Here is a 21130-nt window from a genome sequence, read left to right as displayed (position 1 = left end):
CCACTCCTTAAAGTCCCAGAGCGAGTTGGGAATGAGACTCAAAAATCAACTTTTCTTACTAATAGCACCTTTAATTGTTACATTACTGACAGACAGGGTTGCAGCTGCATACAGGCGTTAAGGTTTGCTCTGGTGTTGTAACAGACGGCTCTCACACCGTGTTCATTTGCTCATCTAAGGTATCGATTTCTGCCGTATTAGCTATTTCAAGTTTGTATCAAGTTATTGTTCATTGTGAAATTGTTCAACTAAAAAAGGTCAGTGTAGCTGATAATTAAAAATAATGTAATATTGTTAATTGGATGCCGTTAAACCGAGATATTTTACAAGATGGTTGTCAAATCGTGAAAATCTCATACTGTTGCTTATTGTTTATTTTGTTTACAGGCTCCGGGGATTACGTTGAAGGTAACTGTGATCCAGTTAAGTGTCAGAAAAAATGATGTAATTAGATTACAGAGTAAAAAAATGGAGATTACAAACAACAGTCTCACGAAACATCACTGAGAGAAGTCAGATACACATCAGTGATATTTATTTTTTATTTATTTGCATATGTTTGGTGTTGAGGTATCAAGTTACATTACTTTAATATTGCGATACTTGCAACACATTTCTAAATTACCTGTTTATATACATCCAGTTACAGCACATCCCTCCTGTGAACACTGTAACACTTGTTTATTGTTCATTCTCTACATTTATTTTACATTATTATACACTTCAGCTACTGTTCACGCTACAGTGCCGTGACGTTGTCATCTATTTCAATGCAAATGCTCAATTTACAAACTGCTTTGATCAGAAACATTCTCCGTCTGTAACTACACATCCTATTTTGTTGCTATTTTAGGGCTTTTCAGTGCACAACACAAGTCAAATCTAATTATCATCATTAACCTGAACAACAGCTTTGAAAGTCTACTTTACTGGAAACACTTTGTGACATCCATCATTGACAGTTATTTCATTGTTGACGAGCAATTAAATGCTTTTAAAACCATTTACTGAGCAGTTGTTTGTTGTTAAGTTGCAGCTGATGTTTAAAATACTTTGTACATGTAATAATATATAATAAATACTGTGTAGTTCATCTGTACACATGGTTTGAAGGCCATTATAGTTGATAATGATGTTTATAAACCTTTACAATGCTTATTAAATGGATTGATGGAAGTATTTATTATGTTTATTATAACATATAATAATATAATTAGTGTTTTAACGCATGTTTTGTCACTAGTAGGACAATTAAACTCACTTAAAACAACTTTAAGAGGAAAACAGTGATGATCACAAATACACGCAGCATCAGTCAGTCATGCATTTCAACAGAAACACGACTGAGACCGACTAACACTGAAAATGTGTTGATGTTTATACCCAGAGATGACGCGTCCGTGCGAAACGAGAAGCGCGTAATCTGGTGACATTATCGCGGATTGTTTGTGGTTTCTGCGGCTTGTAATGATCATCGTGCTGCGTGTTTAACAGTCATCCAAAACAGCCTCTCGGGTGGCTGTGATTCATGTCGGTGGAAATAAAAAAAATAAAAAAAGCAGAGGTAGGAGGAGAGGAGGACACTCGGCGGCGGTGTGGTGTCCGCCCCTCTCTGAGAAGTAAAGAGTTAACGGAGCGGTGGGTTTGCCCATTCTCCTGCTGTGAGTGACGCGATCATCTCTCTTATCCCTCAACTTTGCCTGTTGCCAGACCAGGCAGCCGAGGTGGACGCTGGCTTCTCACGGCTGTCATTCTCAACGCGATCACAACCGACTGAAAAACAACACTTTTTACGCTCCCCTCCGCCTCCTTTTATTTATTTTTCTGTCCCCGCTGACTTTTTTCCCTCCTTCTCTTCTACCGCAGGCTGCTGAATCCGTAGCGATGATTTTTAGTTTTTCTTTCCATCGGACTCCCCGATGTTGTGCAGTCTACTACACGAAGGCGTGAATCTTTTTTTTTTTTTTCTTCTCTGTGTGTGACTGAGTAGAAGGTGGATCTTCCCGGATACGGCGAGAAGGAGAGGGGGGTTTATTGAAATAAAAAAACAGAAGAGTTTGACGGAAATCCCCCCACAAATAAAACATGCCGCGGAGGAAACAAGAAGCGCCCAAGCGCGCAGCAGGTACGTGTGTGTGTCCAAAGCTGTGATGTGCGTAAAAATCCAGCTTTACTGCGGATGTTACCTTTTGTTTTGTAAAGCTCACTTTACAGTCACTGCATTTCCGTTTCCACTTTGTATGTGTGTGTGTGTGTGTGTGTGTGTTCCTCTCTTTCTCTCTCTCTCTTTAACGATGCGCTTTGTCACTCTTGGCTACTCTTGTGAGACCTCATAGAAACTGTCCCTCTTTAAAAAGCGGATGTGCGGTTTTTTGTGTGTACAACAATCTGAGAGATGTTTGCGGGTTTGCGTGTCTCCCCAGTCGGATGAGTTGACTGCTGTAAACTTTCGCTTCCTATTGTTCCCAACGTGAATCCACTCGTAGTTTTTTTTTTTTTTGAACCGATCCGAGAGCTGCTGTCTTGTATTTTGATCTGTTAAAAAAAAAAAAACCCCTCTGGAAACCAACCGTGTTTTCTTGATAGTGAGTGCCCGAGGCGTGCCATAAGGTGGTGGGGAGGGAGGAGTGGAGGCGGGTGGAGGTGGAGGGGGGGACATGAGGGCTTTGTGCGCATTTGATCCAAGCGCATAACTTCTTTGCACAAGCGGCAGGAAGAAGGAGAGAAAAAAAAGAAAAAGAAAAGCCCTACCTCTGAGCTTTTTCTTTCTTTCTTTTTCTTGGGATAAGATAAACAATTTGAGAGCGGACAATGGGGTTTCGTGGGCTGGAAGGAGCCATAATCGACAGTTGCCATGTCCGATTTGACGGTTGATTGATTGGCTGTCATGCGGCTTTGATCTGATCCTTCCCGATTTGCATCAGAAAATCACTTCCCACCATGTGCTGCAGGCCCCTGACGTCACGTTTAAACCACTTTGAAAGGCCCTGTGTACTTTTTACCCTCTCTCTCTCTCTCTCACACACACACACACTCACACACACTCTCTCTCTCTCTCTCTCTCTCTCTGTCTGATGGTCAACTGACTCACGAAAAAGTGAAAGAAGGGGGGACAAAGTGGTTTCACTGTGAGACATCACTCACACACACAAACAGACACACACACACACACACACACACACACACACTTCCAGCAGAGAACATCACACTCCCATGTGCACATGCTCACTTATTCACTTTGAACACACACACACACACACACACTCACACACACACACAGTGGGTAGAGGAGGCGGGGAGGAGTGGGTTAGAGGTTGTAAAAGGAGCCGTGTGCTATGTAATGGAGGGGAGGAATGGGTTTGCTCTGTCAGACCGGGCCGTCACAACGGCTTTGTTTCATGTTTGATTTAATTGTCTCTCCCCTGACAGGCCCATTCATCAATGGCTTTAATGGTCAATCAGAGACAGGCTGAGTGAGTGCTCCCATTCTGTTTAGCCATAAGCTGGCCTGGGCTTTTATTTCATCAAAATGCCCCAGCCTAATGTACATGCTCACTGGCTCAGAGTGGCCGCGGGGAGCACATAAAGAATGACTGAAAGCTTTCTGATTTCAGATCAGTGAGAAGGATGGGGCTTTTTTTTTTTTTTTCTTCTCCCTCCTCTCTTTGCGTCTCCTCCTCTCCTTTCTCCTCCTCTCCTCCCCGGCTACACTGCTGCTTCTCTGTTGACGGAACGGGAATAAAAGGCTGTAATATAGATCGTTTTGTGTTTTTAGAAAACAACTTTTTCTCCCTGAAACCACGCTTCTTTGTTCATTCATTCATCTATTCATTTCTTCATTTTTTCATGCTCCCCTTCCACCCCTGTCAGTCAGCCCGTGCAGCTGCAAGTTATAAAGTTGTCAACTGTTCAGTGGCACACAAAGGGTGATGATGAATTGATTGCAGCACAGAGCATGGTGATAGAGAGAGCAAAGAAAAGGATGACAGATGATGGGCCTTGATTAGGGACTTAGGGGGAGAGTCAGCCCACTGCAACCTTGAGACTTGCATGAAAAATCCCCCCTCCACCACCTCCACCACCACCACCCCTCGCTCCACACACACACACACACACACACACACACACTGCTTTGCTCTCTCATTGTCTCTCCACCACACACTGTCTCAGCTTCTCCCTCTCTTTCCTTCCTCTGTCTGAGAGGGTTTCTCTCTCCACAGTAGAAAACTTGTTTTGCCTGCTTCATTAGCGTTGGTCCAATTAGCCGTGAGGCTGATGGAGTCCTGACAGGCCCTGTGATTGGAGATGACAAGCTCGGGGTGCCCAGCCCAATGAGGTTTGCCACCACTTTGATGTAATCAACTTGATATTACACAGAGCCGCTCGCCTTTGGTTGTGCTGTAACTCAATTTTCCGCTGCAGGTGACAAATGGGCCTGCCTACCTGGGTCAGGTCTGAGTGCTCTTAACAACCGAGGGCAGCTGGCCACGTAAACAGCCGAGCAAACATGAGAAAGAGACTCCCCCAGCTGTGGAAATACAGGCCTCCTTCCTCTGCGGCCGGCCATTAGCATCGCCGCGAGCCCGAGTCGGGGCCCGAAGCTGTTGAAACGGCTGCAGAAAGTTGAAATACTCCACCGACTTAACAGGAAGTCAACATCAGCTTTACAGCGTGTGGGCAAAGACGCGGCGATTTCGCTGGAATGTTTAACCTGTACAGTGCGTCCGCAGAATGGTGTCAGTGTGTTTAGTGTGCACCGTTCTGTCATGGTCTAGTCATATATATGTGTGTGTGTGTGTGTGTGAGTCCAACACAGAAGGAGAGGGGTGGGTGCGGGTGTTAGTCTGATTTGGACCGGGCTCCACAGCAACAGTCTCTTCTTTCTGCAGGGTCAGGATTATAGCTGCCAGACTGGCAGCCATCACTCACGTCTCGCTGTGAGTGAGTGAGTGTTTGTGTGTGTGCACGCTAATATCAGTGAGCATGCACTTTCTGATTTGTTGGGATTGCGTGTGTGTGTGTATGTGTGTGTGTGTGGGGGGTTTGGCTGGAGATAGTGATGAAAGGAATTGTAACCGTAGACCACCTGCTGGGGTCGAGCCATAATTCTCTGAACTGCGTATGCACTCTACGTAGCTCGGCTTCTTCCATCTCTGCAGCGCACTCCAAACTTACCAACACAACGCGTAGCACACAAACATGCCTGGTAGAGACACGAGCATTTTGCGAGCACACATTGCAGACACATGCTCGCATGTTGTGACTGGGCTGTAAAAAGCAGCCAGCGAAAATGAAGTAAGCTGCTTTTATATCTGTCTGCCTTCCTGTTGTTTAAGTGTGAAAAGCATGCCCTTACGGAAGCGGCGGGGGAGCGAGTGCTGGGACCTAATTGTTTCGACCGACATACGGACTGACAGCGTTTCGCGAGCTTTAACAACAATACGCCTCCGCTGGCGTTGTTTGCAGGTGCGAGCGCGGCGAATGTTTTGGCCTTGCAGGGCCCGTTGCTAATGAAAGTCCTGTGGCTGGATTCCGGTGAGGTTGAGTCACGTCTGTGATCTATGTGTCTGATAAGTGCATACCTAATGAGGCTGTGAGCACCAGTGGAAGGAGGAGGGCTGACAGAGTGTTTCCCACAGGTATTGACAGATGCCTTTTTGTTTTTGCCATAGGCCCTGACTCCATAAATCCTGCCTGTGTAATGATAACAGTGCCACCCTGCCAGCAAGTGAGTGAAAGGGAGAGTGTAAGAGGAGCGAGGGGGAGGAAGAGGAGGAGGAGGTGGGGACGATGAGGAGACGAAGAGTGGGGGCGGTGAAATGGGCCTTCTCTCCTTTTTAACACACACTTGGCAGATGTCAAGCCATAGGGTTGGGCTCCGGGAGAGAAAGAGGAGTGTAAGTGCTGTAGTAGTGTCACAAATAGAAAACCGTTTCCCTTTCAGCTTTCAGTGTGCTTTCAGCCGAAGGTTTTCAGCCGGGACTGCTGTCTGGGCACTGAGTCGGAGGCTTTGTAAAAATAGTCCCACCGCTGTTGTGATAGATGCAGCTGCACTGTGGCGACAATTGGGACAGGCTGGATCCCTCCAACACCACCTCCCAGCCACCCACCCACCTTCGCTCGTCTCTCTCTCCCTCGTTCTCCCACCCCTCCCAGAGGTAGCGAGCGTCACAGCCTGGTTGGATGTGTTCCCTTTTTTTTCGGGGAAACTGAGCTGCTCCGGTCTTCAGGGGTCCTGAAACCCAATCCAGGAGGAGAATAGCCCCGGCCATGCCAGAGAGCCGATTTCCTTTTCAACAGAGTCATTTATCACTGACCCACCCTTCGCTTCTGACACGGTGACGTGTGTCATTTATCAAACAGGCTTTACCAGACACACAGAGGAGGGGAGGTGGATAGGGGGGGGGTGGTGGAGGCAGAGAGGAAGAGAACGAGAGAGTGAAAGAAGGGGAAAACAAGACTAGAGAGAAACAAAGAGAAGGAGAGGAATGGAGAATGAGGTGCAGAGTCAGTGGAGAGAGACAAGAGGAATGGAGGGTCTGTCGCTTGTGTGTGCGAGAGTTTTTCCAGGGAAGAGCGAGTTTCCCTGAAAGCCCTTCGAGGAGAAGCGTTTTGGGAGGGGAGATTTTTTCGAGATGACAGGGAGGATTGAGTTACACTGAGTTGTGTTTTGATGAGTGACAGTATGTTCTCCATGACACGTGTCTGGATGTCTGTACGGAGGGGGGGAGAAAAAATATACTTTGCGAGTACACAAGTCCGACAAGTGCGTTCGGCGTGATGTTCTCGTAATATATGCGAGACGAACACACGTAGGAGCAATGAAGAGGTGTGTGTGTCTGTGTGTGTGTGTCTGTGCACACGTGTGGCCATATGGCGTCAGTGTTTAATAACGTATGAACGTGTGTGTGTGTGTGTGTGTGCTGCTCCCTGATGAGCAGGGCTGACAGGTATCACTCATGCAGCAGCCTGGCCTTTAAATGAACCCGAGCTGCTCTGCTCTCCCGTGGCCCTAACAGGCTCTCTCCAAGATGGATGCTTCTTTAAAAATCAGATTAATGATGGATACCAGGCTTATAGTGCCATTTATCATGAAGAATATTATTTAGGCCGGCCGTGTATGGCTGTAACTGGAGAGCCAGGACGAGAAGAAGCAGGGTGGAAAGCCTTAGACAGACACTCACTGTGTGATGGATGGCTGAGCGCTCTCTCTGAGTGTTACTAGACACCAGTGCCGCAGCAGTAGGCCATAATCAGATAGCCCAGGGATGTTTATCCCGCAACTACACTACCCAGATTGCCTTGCCTGAAGGGTTGCTTTATGAAAGGTATAGTCTATCATTATTATCATCTTCAAAAAGTTAGTGGAGTCATGAAAAACTCTAGACACTGAAGGGCACGTAGCCGCCTCCGTGGAGTTTATTGCAATTATAAAATGATCCATTGGATCCAATCTAACTGACTGTAATGATTACCTAGAAGTTTCCATTGAGCTTTGCCCAGAAGAGTCCCCGGCCCAGCAGCGTTCCCCAACAATCATGAATAAGAGAGTACAGTGAAGGGGTCGAGGCGAGGCCAGCTCTGCTGCCGCTACGGAGAAGTAAAAAAAAAAAAAAAGATAAAAAAACTGTTGTTTTGTTTTTTGTCCTCTTCTTGTTCCCTCTCTCTGTCTCCTACCTCCTCCTCCTACTCACTACTGTGATTTATGGTGGCCATCCATCTTCAGGCTGCGTCCATCACCTCCTCGTTGCTAGGCGATCATGGCAGCAGCTGTGCGTTGTGAGAGGGGTTTGCTCGTCCCACTCCCAAGACTCGACTTTATTCCCCTCACCCCCTCCAACACCGCCACCGCCACTACATTAACATTTAACTTTAACCGCGGCCTCCGGTTCCAGCCGCAAACATAATCCCAGTTTCAGACCTGAACCCGTCCCTTCATCTCAACTGCAGCCCCAGTTTGACCCCCTGATTTAGTGTCGGCTCTTTACTCCAGCCCGCAGTCACCTTTAACCCCCGGCCTTCATTTCAGACGCACAGGAAAGCAGATTTTTAGCACAAACCCTCAAGGAAAGTTATGTTTTGTAGGTTCTGTCGACATAGTTTATGTCATCATAACATTTACATTTAATGTGTTTTTGACAGATGTCTGCACATTCTGCCTTAACGCAGCCGTGATGTTAATTAAAATAGTTTTACAAAGAAGTTTACAGGACAAAGAAAACCTGACGGATAAATAGACTTTGTTTTTATCCAGATTATCTTCCATTAATTAATACCACTTTAACACAAAAATTAGTGTGTTTAAGCTTTTATAAAAAATATTGGTAAACTCGATTAAAATATGCAGCTGACGTCATTCACATTGCAAATGTCACGAATGCACCAGTTAAAAGCAGGGAACAGGCAGCAGCAGATGGTTTACCTCATCAGACTACATCCAGAGTCTTTCTTACATTCTGAATTATACACATCATTTTTTTTCCGGAGCTGATAACAGAAGTTGTTGTGAGTTGCACATGTCCAGTAACAATTACTTTCAAACTCAACGCAGCCTGAACAATGTTTATAGCCTCGTGTCTTGAGGGGTGAGCATTAGCGTGTCCACCCAGGTGTTGTTTCTTTAACAGCCGATCTGAGCTGCAGCCGATAAAAACCTTTGACTGCTGCAGAGTCGTCTGACGCAGGAGTGAACGCTGACTGTACCTGTTCACATCGAAGACACAAGCCAGATGTTTCTGTTTATTTTGTCACAATGTAGCTGAAACCTATTCAGGTTCATTAAGCCACAAATATTATTATTATTGTATTTAAATTGACGTGTTGAAATCCTGTCTGCTCCAGTGAAACCAGTCGTTGTGTGCAGTCTCGATGTGTCTCTAACAAAATAGCATTAGTTTATTTAGTGTCTCGCCTCATTGACACAACCTGGTGACTTCTGAACAACATTTTTGCATGAGGCCTGAACAGTTGAAGGAAGCAAACAGCAGTTCTGCTTCATGGAGTTTTGTTTGGGAACAAGTCCTGGAGAAAGATTGATGGGAAGGAGAAGGAGGCAGAGACGTGTGGTAGTTTAAGGAACTAAGAATCAAAATGGCTCGATGTGTAACGGCGCCTTCCCCCCGCTGCTATCTCGGACCTTATTGCTGCCCTTGGTTCTGCACCTGTGGAAGCTTGTTTGTGTTGGATTTTCTGTTTGTTTCCATTTTGTTTATCGCTTGTTGTGGCTGCATCAGGTTTCAAAACTGGGACCGGAGCTATGAGTTTGTCCTGCTCGTTCTACATTAGAGTTTAGTAGCGGGAGGCCTTTTTATATGTTTGTGGCTCATCTGGTGTCAGATAAAGAAGATGAATTTTCAGGTCTTGAAGGTCTGTATATGCAGCTGGTGGCTTTGAGGTTCGCTCGTAACATAACAGTCAGCCGAGGGTTGAATCTATTCAGTGTCTGTCTCTCTGCCTTACTTTCTGTGCGTGTCTCTCTCCCCTCTCTTACGATGTGCATTGACAAGGTTCAGCCCTAAGCTTTGCCTGGGGCCAGAATGATCTCTCTGTTTTTCCCATCTCCCATATCACACATCCTGCACTACAATCGGCGGACACAATGTATTCACAATGCCATCGGGGGGTAGAGAACACACACAAATAAAAAAAAAAAGAAACTTGACAAAGACATCCATGATCGCCGGTAACACGATCGCTCGTATGAGCAAAAACGCAGCAGCAGAGCGAGGTGTTAAAACCCTGGAAAATGAAATGAGCAGCACAAGATAGCCTTCTGTGGTCATATCTGAAGCAGCGAATTATGTCAGAGCTGGTTAATTTTTCAAGTGGCCACAGATCACCTGTTACATATTTTCTCGTGGGACTTTTCAGCCAGCCTGTAAGGATCAAAGGGAGAGGAGGGAGAGAGCTAAGTTTGATTGAGTGTGTTACTTTGACAAATGTGTACAACAGAGAGGCATTTTAGGTATGTTACTGATCTGCAGCTATTTTGACAGAATGGGGCTGTTTTGGACTGAATTATTCTAATCTATTTAAAGAGTTTTAGGCTGCTGGGAAACTCGAGAGAGACAGAGACGGAGTGGAAGTCGGCGGTTTTGCGGTTCTTGTGATTGAGACTGAGGTGACTTCCTGTCCTGTAGTGTTCTGGAGCCGTTTCCTGTCAGTGAGAGCCCCCCTGCTGAGGGGCCGTGTTGCTTTTTAAGGGGGGCGTCGAGGTCCAGTTGAAATACTGTACACATGTCAAGGAGCGCTCGTCGTGTTGTGACACAGTTTAAACCGCGCAGAGGCCTCCTGTCCGATCGCAGGCTGACACGTGATCAAAGGTCGTGACGACTGTGTGTGACCTCCTTTCATCTCTTAATTAATTCTTTTATGCGAGGAATGCAGCTCGATGTCCGCGGGACAGAAACACGGCCATCGTGCATCCTTGTTTATTAAACCACTAACAATGGGCTGAAATCTCTGTGCTTTTCCTTTTTTTTTTCCTGTCGCTTGATTTTTTTTGTTGTTGTCTTTAAACAAGGCCATAAAATTGTTTTGCAGTCTTTACAGTGAGCTATAAGGGACCACCCATGTAGACAATTTCCTTTCCCCTCCCTGGATCAACCCAGTTGCGTCTTTGTGCACGGCACAGTTCTCCATGCATACGGTGATTGAGTTATAAATAAAGATGCAATCAAGCTGTGAAACCCCTCGTATGAACATTACCTTTGTTTTAGTGTCGGTTTTTGTTGTGTTTTCTTAAAATCCTAGTTTGATGATTAAAGGAGCACTACGTAGTTTTTGGGAAGAAATTTTTAATCGGCAGAGAAAAAATCTCCATTGATTTGAATAAACTGAATTAACAAACTAACCTAAAAGAAAAATGAAAACTCATACTGTTTTACTTTGTTTACATGTGGCGGACCCTGCCACCTTTCTCGCTTCAAACAGTGTTCTGGGGACCTTATTCTTCTTGTTTATTTACTTATGGAAATACATATTTCTGAGTTTATATTATTACCTTATTAATATTGTAAATATAAAAATGTGGAGTTTAAATTTCTTAACAAAAACTATAGTGCACCTTTAAGCATTGCTGTTCCTCATTTGTATCAGTGTGATATAAAAAATGTACGTTTTGTATTTACATTGTGCATTACATTGCTTTATGAAGCAGGTAAACACCGTTTTTCTGAGATTATCTCACACAACAGAAGCTCAGTGTGAATGTAAACAGCTCCTCTTTATCTTCTTGCTGTATTTTCTGGCAAATAATTTCAGAAAAACAAACGATATACAGACATCTGCCGTCGATGCGGCACCTTTTATAGCGTAAAAAAGCACAGATTAAATATTGCACTCATGCCGACCGCACAAAGGACTCACCTTTTTTATATCACGACGCCTGTGGCAAGGTTGTATCTTTTTTTTCTTCTTCTTCTTTTTTTTCCAAGCAGTCATTCGAGTATGAGGGTCAGACATAGGTAGAGTTTTTAATGACACATCCTGTTTATCCCGCTGCTGTTGGGTGTGATCTGGCTCCCAGACTGTTTTCCCAGCTGTGGAGGTCGGACCAGGAATATGCACTTTGGTCATCAAGGGACAGACTCAAGAAAAGAGACAGCAGTTAGTTATAGCTTGATGAAGAGGTAGTGGATTGTGCTTTCGCAAATTCACATCCACTAAAATAAAACTAAATATATATGCTGTAGGGCTGGACGATACTATAAATCAGAATTATAGCGTTATTGTGATATGAGATCTCAGAATTTGGATAGCGTGTTTTCGTCTCGTCTTTCCCTGTGTTAAAAGGCTGCATTACAGTAAAATTATGTAATTTTCTGAATTGTTCCACTTGTTCTGATACTTTGCCTTTAAGCACTTTGTCATTAATTGCTCATTACTGGTAATTATTTATCAAAAATCTCATTGTGTTAATATTTCGTGAAAGGACGAATAATTCCTACGATGTTTGATTTTGTCCCTCATGAAGTGCTTTTGGGTTGGTTTCAGAATATCAACATATATTATAACGTATCGTAATATAACCTAAAAAATATTGTGATGTTATTTTAAGGCCGTATCACCCAGCCCTGATTCGCTGAGTCGAGCCGTGATAATCAACAAAGAACAGTGAGTGCAAGGACTTCTACTCGAGGAACAGATGATTGATTGTTTTCTTTTAGGTCTTCAGATTATCACTCTTGCATACGAGGCCTATTTAAAATGCAGCATCAAAAAACAGACAGTGCTTTCAGCAGCACTTGAGGAGAGACAGCCCATGGGACAGAGGGAAGGAGACAGAGAGAGGCTCTGCTTTAGAGGCAGCCACAGCACCTTCCTGCTTAATCACCCCCTGTCCCTGCCCTGTCTGTTGTTCCTGATCGTCAGAGCAGCACTGCAGTATTTCTATCAGATGATCTCTCCCTCCTCGTCTGCGGCCCTTATGTTTATGAAAATGATACTCCACAGGAATGCCTCCTGCATGCCAAGATGTCACTGTCTTTCCTCATCGCTTGCATCTACGTGCATGTACGTGTGTGTTTGTGTGTGTGAGGCAGAGAGAGAGCGAGGTGGTGGTGGTGGTGGTTGGGGGGGGTGAGCTGGTGTCATAACCGACTGACTGACTAGCTTTATTTATAATTACGTGGGGGTGTGTTTGAGGTTGCGTATATTAAAGGTGAAATGTGTGTTTCTGCATGTGAGACTTTAATTTTTTTTTTCTGCAGCATGTGTGTTTGTGTGAATGTGTTATTGCTATTTCTGTTCGAGCCGTGACTGAGATGTTGATTGTGTGAAAGTGCACCTCCAACCGTTCCTATCCTCCCCACCCACCCTCCCCGAGAAAGGGATCATTCATGGAACCTAATGATTCTTGTCTTTCCCCCACATGGCATCAGCTCACTTTATCATTACAAGAACACACACTCTCTCTTCCTCTCACTTATACACACACTAGGAAAACTCATACATTGGCCCTACACCATATGCTCAGATAATAGTTAAGACTGCATCCAAGAGTATTGTTGTATTCATAATCCTCTCCTCTTTTTTTTATTCTAAGGGTGCCTCTATACTCCCATCACCTTTTATTAGCTTGATAAATCACCTCTGTTGTCAGTCAAGCCAGGGAGAATAATTGGATGTGGTTGTCGCCCTGTGTGATGGATTATCAGTCATTGGGGATTAAATTAACAGATAGTGCTCAGACATAATGGTTTTTGTTTTGCATTTTAAATTGCCTGGGAGCACGGCTAGACTCTCCAGGTTTTATAGCCGGTCCTTTTGGACTTCTTTTCCCCCTCTCCATGCTATCAAGGCTTAATGACAAATGAACAATAACCTATAGGGCCGCAGCTCTATTAGTATGAAATGTAAAACATTTAATACCAAGCTCAGGCACAGAGAGGGGCCTGGGAAGGCTTACGAATGTGATAACATGGCATGAAATTGGATATAGCAATGGTTTGATGAAATAGCTTGACAATGTGAAGAAATATGTGGAATATTTTCTTGATGAGGAAGAGAAAGGTGACCTGACAACTTGGTCAAGCGGTGTGTCAGGCTCGCCTGATGCAAGCTGACATCTGTGACCAGCTAGTCAGGATACAAACACATTAACTGCCTCATCCTGGCTGGATTTCCTCTTTCAAATGAGAATCTGACACGAAATCCTTCCAGAGGAGAAGCGGAAGAGAAAGTAAAGCGAGGGGGATAGGAGGGTGTGGGCAGTCGCTCGAGCCGTGGTAGCAGTGAGATATCTCTCCTTGCGTGTTTTCCCGAGCGTGAGCGATTTACCTCCTCGCCCCCTTCTCCATCCTCCCAGACCCCTCCCTCCCCTCCACATCCACATTATCATAATTGTGTCCAGAACATGAGGGGCCGGGGAAGTGATCATGTCATTTTATTTACACCCTGCTTGGCCCTTTTTACAAACGACATGCCACTGACTGCCAAGCGGACTGGGGCCCGACGACATCTTTTGATCAGGGCTGTCGGGGCCTATCAGCGGAGAATGGCAGGTAATGGATACCCAGTGACAAACCAAATCTCCGGGAGGACGGAGAGTGGGCCGCACCTGCCAGGTCTCCATTAGGCTGGCCTCTCAGTGGGGCTGCCTGCTGACTGTGCCCCCAGGGCCCAAATCAGACCAGCGCCAGCCGCATGGCTGCCTAGAGATTGGCTGTTAGCACTGGAAATGAGAGTTATTTCAGCTATGACATTTTTGTTTAGACTGGACGTGTGTGTGTGTGTGTGAGGCGGTTGGGGGAATGAAGGATTTAGTCACAGCGTGTGTGTGTGTGTGTGTGTGTGTGTGTGTGTGTGTGTGTGCCTGTTTGTGTCCACAATGTATGAGCGCACAAACTATGACTATACCTACAGCTTCTTTCTGTGGCATTTGTCTTAGTTTACAATATTGTCCGAAATGGCCTCGGACCTGTCCACATGCCGTCCGCTTTCTTTTTAGAGATTGTTTGTTTTTCCTTAAGTTGAGCGGTTTTGTGAGTGAGGTGGACAGGAAATGAGGGAGGGGGGAAGGCATGATGACACTGCGGAAGAAGGGGGCGAGCGGTGGGTGAGTTGCCGTTGAGTGGGTAGGCTCGCCACCACAGGAGACACGGGAGTTTGTGCGCACACACACACATCATTCTCCATGTAAGCAGTGGGCGCCAACATGCAAAGTGACAGATCGCTTATGCATTGCCATCATGTTGACGCGCCTCACTCTCACCTCGTCATCGTCATCCGTCTCCTGCGGTCTCATTTTCTTCCTCCCTTTATTTTGTTAGTTCCTTTTTCTTTTTTAACGATGAGTGAAATGTCTTTGTTTTATATTCGCGTGACATCCAACACCTGTTTGGACTGTGGTGATTTGCTTTTAAGAATGCAGCTTTAACCCGGAGTATCGACAATCTTCCGCACATTAAGAAACTAATGAACTCACTTCAGTCTAGATGACACTGTCGGATGTCTATTCAACATGTCAGAATTTCTTCAACAAAATCCTGACATCCTTTTTCTTGAAATTCTTCAAGATATGCTCTTTGTCTGCATGCGCATGTGTGTGTGTATGTGTGTGTGTAATCAGAGAAGAGGCAGATGAAGAGGCGTCAGACATATTAACTGACAGATGGAGGTTGATCCAACTCATTTATTACCCCAGAGGAGAATGCCACAGTGAGATTGGGCTTCATTAATTTCAGATTTAGTTTTCATTTCAAGCTGTTGCGCCCTGAGATAAATAAAATGGCGCATTATGTTTTTGCCAAGATATTTCTTTTTTGTTTTCCTCCAATAGAAGGAGTGAAAAGAGGGGAGGCATAAGTTCCGTGTGGCTGGGGTAGTATATAAATACAGGCTCGCCTAGAGGAAAATAACACCTCAACGGTTGATGAGGTGAAATGGGATGACTGTAATTTCTCAGCTCAGCTTTAAAGGCTCCCACACAGATGGCTCATTTATCCCTGGGAGTCCTCGGGCACACATAGCAGGGAAACTTTTTCTCCAGTTATTCTAACATAGCGTGTTCACTCCCTGCAATTTAACTCATCTCTTTCTTTCTCTCTTTGTCTCCATTCTCCTTGCAGCCTATTCTCCCGAGGAGCTGACAGAGCAGGCTGTGGAGGATGAGGAGGTGGAAGCAGACGACTTGCCCTCAGCCCCTCAGGATGACCTTCCCATGAAAGATGAGTTTGCGGAGCAAAGTGCAGACGCTGCCAAGGAGCAGGCATGTGACCAGGAATCCGCTGGGGCCGCAGAGCTCTCGGGACAAGAGATGGACAGTGAGTCACATGTGAGTGAGACCAGTGACCGTCTCTCAGACTTCGAGAGCCCCTCCACAAAAGCTGAGAGCAACGTGGTCACGGCACCTCTGAACGGTGGCACTAAAACACCTCCCATAGGCATGGACACCTTAGAACAAATGAAGGCTATCTACTCCAGCTTCCTGAGCAGCCCCTTGTGGTCGCCGCTGAACTTTAATTCCACACCGCCACAGGCGCAATCGTCAGCTTCTACAGAGAAGCCAGCTCGCAGCAACAGCACTAGTAGCAGTAGCAGCTGCAGCAGTGGAAGCTATGACTGGCACCAGTCTGCAGTGGCAAAGTCACTACAGCAGCATCCTCCCCAGAGCCGTCACCACGTTCAGTCTGAGCCCAGCCTCTTTAGTACAGTCCAGCTCCACAGGCAAAACCCAAAGCTGTTTGGCTCAATCTTCAGTGGGGCCAGTAAATTTCGCTGTAAGGGCTGCAGTGCTGCTTATGACACCCTGGTGGAGCTGACAGTTCACATGAATGATACGGGCCACTATCGCGATGACAACCAGGACAGGGCCGGCAGCGGCGGGAAGCGCTGGTCTAAACCACGCAAGCGTTCCCTGTTGGAGATGGAGGGGAAGGAGGATGCCCAGAAGGTTTTGAAGTGCATGTATTGTGGCCACTCCTTTGAATCCCTCCAGGACCTCAGTGTCCACATGATCAAGACCAAACACTACCAGAAAGTGCCTCTGAAGGAGCCCATGGCCCCTGTGGCAGCCAAAATCATGTCTTCTAAGAAAAGGGGACTCGTGGGCTTGGATCTCACCCCGTCACCACGCTCTAGAGAAGGAACCCCCAAAGCTAAGCATTCACAGGCAGACCTGAGTGAAACCTCACAGAAGTCTTCCTCCAGCCCCTACAGCACTCCCAATAACCGCTACGGCCACCAGAACGGTGCGAGCTATGCTTGGCAGTTCGAATCCAACAAATTCCAGATCCTCAAGTGTATGGAGTGTGGCAGTTCCCATAATACACTACAAGAGTTGAGAACCCACATGATGGTGACAGGACACTTCCTGAGGGTGACCAGCTCTGTGGGAAAGAGAATCAAAACACTTCCTGAGGCCACCTCCCCCAATCCTGTGAGGGTCACCACACCTACTGAGCACAGGGTCCAGTCTGTCCCGCTCGCACCCTCCACCTTCTCTCCTCCACCTCTTCAAACCACCACGACCTCCCCCGCTACCTCCCCTCCTCTCAAAGAGATCAAAAAGGAGGAGGTCGAGGAGGAGTGCACTAAGGAAGAGGCTGATGGAAATGAGAAGCATGTCGCAGCTCCAGTTGGGAAGGAGGAGGACACTGAGAAGGAAGAAAAATATGACATCTCGATGTATAACTATCTCACTGAAGAGGACCTGAAGGAGAGCCCTAAAGGTGGCTTTGATATTCTCAAATCACTGGAAAACACTGTGACTTCAGCCATCAACAAGGCACAGAGTGGGAATCCGAGCTGGGGGGGCTACCCCAGCATCCACGCAGCATACCAGTTCCCCAGTGCCCTCAAGCTCCAACAGGGCAGCATGGACAAGAACTCCCCAGTGAAGTTCCTGTTCAACGGAGGGGACGGCACTTTGTCCTCCCTTGCCAAGAACCAGCCCCTCATTTCCCCACCACTTAGCCAGTCCTCCCCTTTCCCCTGCAACAACTTCCAGGCGATGGAGGATTTAGTGAAAAAAGTGACTGAGAAAGTAGCAAAAGTAGAGCAAAGGGTGAAACAGTTGTCTCCCAAGATGGAGAATCATCTCTCTCCCTGCAGTAGTGAGGCTGGAGAATCTCATAAGGGAGGAGAGGCTGACTCGCCTCGGGAATGGCGGGCAGTCACCCCAGCCAATAGCGACAGGGGAAGCCATAGCGACAGAGCGTCCCCTGCAACAGAACCCAAGAGAGAGACAGCAGTCAAATCCCCACTCACCTCGACGCTGAGATGCAGTACCGCCATTATCACTGGCCATACTCCTCCAGAGCAGCCCTTTGTCAACCCTCTAAGTGCTCTTCAGTCAGTAATGAACATTCATTTGGGGAAAGCAGCCAAGCCTGCCTTGCCAAACCAAGATCCCCTGAGCATGCTCTCCAGGCTCAACCAGAGCATGGCCGAGAGGGCTGCTGTGGCCGCCCCTCCCTCACAGACCAAAAAGCCAGAAAGTGTAGTTGATAATAGTTTTTGCCAGCCAAGTGATGACCAGCCTATGGACCTGACAAAAGGGAAAAGCGATAGAGGAGGATCTGTTGGCTCAGCCCCCCTCACTCCTTCATCCACAGCCTCCTCCATCTCCCCCTCTTCCCTTGTTACTCCTGCAAAGCTAACAGTGGTCTCCCCCTACACATCCAGCAGCCCTCTCCATGAAAACGCATTGTCGGATATCTCAGACATGCTAAGGAACCTGACACAGTCCCACCATGTCCCAAAACCTCCCTCACGGACCCGGGTCACCGATAAAGCCGAGATTGTGGGCTCTACTCACGACGAAGATGACGCGACCATGCATGGCCACAAGCGCAAAGGTCGTCACTCCAACTGGAACCCCCAGCACCTCCTCCTCCTGCAGGCCCAGTTTGCCTCGAGCCTGAGGCAGACGTCAGAGGGGAAGTACATCATCAACGACCTCAGCCCGCAGGAGAGAATGCACGTGTCTCGGTTCACAGGCCTCTCCATGACCACCATCAGCCACTGGCTGGCTAATGTCAAGTACCAGCTAAGGAGAACTGGCAGAACCAAGTTCCTCAAAAACCTGGACTCTGGTCAACCCATATTCTTCTGTAGTGACTGTGCCTCACAGATCCGAACCCCAGCAGCGTACGTATGCCACCTGGAAGCCCACCTAGGGTTCAGAATCAGAGACCTGGCCAAGCTGTCTCCCAAACAGACTGTCAGGGACTCCCACACTCTCACTGAGAAACTAGTGCCCCTGGAGTCCTTCCTTTCCCCACAATCACAAGATGACTGCAGTAGTAATGGGGCAGTGTACCGCTGCCAGCTCTGTGTCCGTAAATTTGCCACTAAGCACGCCATCAAGCTTCACCTCAGCAAGAGCCATGGGAAGTCTCCAGAGGACCATCTGCTATATGTGTGCGAACTAGAGAAACACTAAATTGCTCTCAGCAGTAGTCGTACTGGAAAACACATGTAGAATGGCTGTTAAAAACAAAAAAAAACAGAGAATATTTCAAAGTGCACAAGGATGGCATGAACTACTGTTATAAATGTCAGCGCGAGGTGTTTACATCTATTCGGCCTATAAACATTTCTGATTTCTCTGTATTTCAAAAAAACATTTATTTCAAATCAAAATATACTGTAGGTCAAAGATATACAGCCTGATTTGTTGTCAGCTTTGTTGTCTCCTTTCACTCTATGTACACCTTTGCTAACGCGAGAGACAACAGAGGACAGATGATTTCATGATCACGGTGAAGCTCGTTTGACTAGAAGGTCAGCTAATAACTTGACTTGAAAATGTATTAACTTTATTGTATTTATTTTGTATTTTTTGTGAGTTTGCTTTTGATTTGCTGGTAGACTGCATGTTCAACAAGTTTTACTGTTACATTTGTACAGTCCTGTCCTGTCCAGATTTTAAAAATGCCCTTTCAAACTGGTCATTTTTTTTAAACACCTTAAAAACAGCCAAACGCCTGGGAACGCTCCTTTAAAAAGAATCTGCCAAACAGCAAAAGTTCATTGCTTGTTTTTATAGTTTTCTCTGTACAGCCTATTGATTTTTCTTGCTGATTGTAAAAGCTGCCTTGTTCTTTATCATTGAGTGAGGGGCACTTAAAATCCAGGTCTGTGTAAAAATGTATATAAAGTGTATAAGCTTACAACTTGCTGTTTAAATTATGCATACTTGTTATATTTCCTAATTTAAGAGGACTATGACTATCCACTGGTGCAGAGCCTTTGAAGAAGATTAAAAGGACATTGTTTTGCACAATAGTTTTATAAATGTTATTTGATAAAAAAAAACAACAATACAAATATGTTAATGCCTTGTGCTTCTATGATTAAATTGAATTAACTGCTGCATAAAACGGTTGTTTTCTTTCATATTTCCCACCAGAGAAACGTGTAGATCAAGGTGCATCATGAGTCTCCAATTTTAAAAAGCGATATTTCAACAGGTGACATTTTAAAGCAGTCCGTTAATGAAGAGAGATAACTGACACGTCACAGAAGTGTCCAAAATATAATTTCCAAGCTGTTACCTAATTTTTCACCTGGCTTACTGGAAAATCATCCATCTTAGAAAAAAAAAAAAAAACCCAACCCCTCCCAGTTCCCGTCCCACATTGTAATGACTAAGCATTTACAAATCAGCTGACAGATTGCTCAAAAAGCCACATCTGCAGAAATGCTGAGCAGAACTTAAAAAACCCTCAGCATTTTTAATCCGGCGTTGTCTTCACAACTGCAATTTGTCTCGATATTCCCGGTGATTTCTGTGTCGTCGTGTTGTTGTGGGGCGGACTCGAGAGGTGCGAGCGGTGCCACTGCCTGCAAGGCGTCTGGCAGGTGGTGTGTGCTGCATGTAAACCACCAGATGTTTCTGAAACGAGCCACTGGAGGAGGAGGAGGCAGGCGGGCTGCAACAGCAGGCAGAGTGGGCTGATTACCACGGGGGCTTGGATGCCATCAGGAGCCCTGGGCACAGACAGCAGATCTGGCACACACCTGGACTCCAAGACTGTCCCTTGGAAAAAATAAAGCGGATCCTATATACGCGCACTGAGACGAGCTGACAGTGGTGCAGAATGCACAGACAGGTGCTATTCCCTCAAAGCGGGCTTTTGGATCTAACAATATTACTGGCAGGTGTTGATGCTATCAGAGTAGTCACAATTCAGGCTCAGTGCCATGTAATGAGAAAGTTTTTTTTTATGTTTGTCAGTGTGCAGTGTGTGATAAAGGCACACACATACACACGCAAACACACACATTTAGTTCTCAAAATTTTTCTACCATCTACCTTTGTCTTATTTGAAGATGCCTGGGGACACCATGTTCTCTCTGTTTGATGTTCCCAGGCTTCACTTGTCATGACTGACTGACTGAGTGACTCGGGGGCCGGGGAAGTTATCTGGTTACTATGGTGACGGCCATTTGCCCAGCCTCTAACCCTGCTCGCTCACTCAACGGAGGACAGCCCGAGTGCAGCACACCCATTTACTCTCTTAAATCTCATCATCTCGCTTCAGTTCCTCCCACCCGGGAACAGATTAATTAACACACACACACTGTGTCCTGACCCCGTCTTCTCACACAAACTCATTACCGCCTCAGACTTGCTCCCGGCCCTCCGACGTTTAGGATACATTGGTCTAACGTTGTGGGAGAA

At 46.1% G+C, this 21130-nt stretch overlaps 1 protein-coding gene across 1 annotated transcript; it reads left to right on the top strand.

The window, feature by feature from the left end:
- Positions 1-1638: 1638 nt before the first annotated feature.
- Positions 1639-19820, top strand: tshz3a (teashirt zinc finger homeobox 3a). Its single transcript, XM_084365173.1, has 2 exons — positions 1639-2125; positions 15570-19820. Exons 1-2 carry the CDS (start codon positions 2086-2088, stop codon positions 18884-18886), a joined length of 3357 nt encoding a protein of 1118 aa, XP_084221299.1. The 5' UTR covers positions 1639-2085; the 3' UTR covers positions 18887-19820.
- Positions 19821-21130: the final 1310 nt, after the last annotated feature.

The sequence above is a fragment of the Pagrus pagrus genome, assembly GCF_965226575.1.
Source record: "Pagrus pagrus genome assembly, chromosome: 10".
NCBI lineage: Eukaryota > Metazoa > Chordata > Actinopteri > Spariformes > Sparidae > Pagrus > Pagrus pagrus.
Note: the sequence above shows the minus strand (reverse complement) of the source record. Positions and strands in the feature narration are given on the sequence as shown.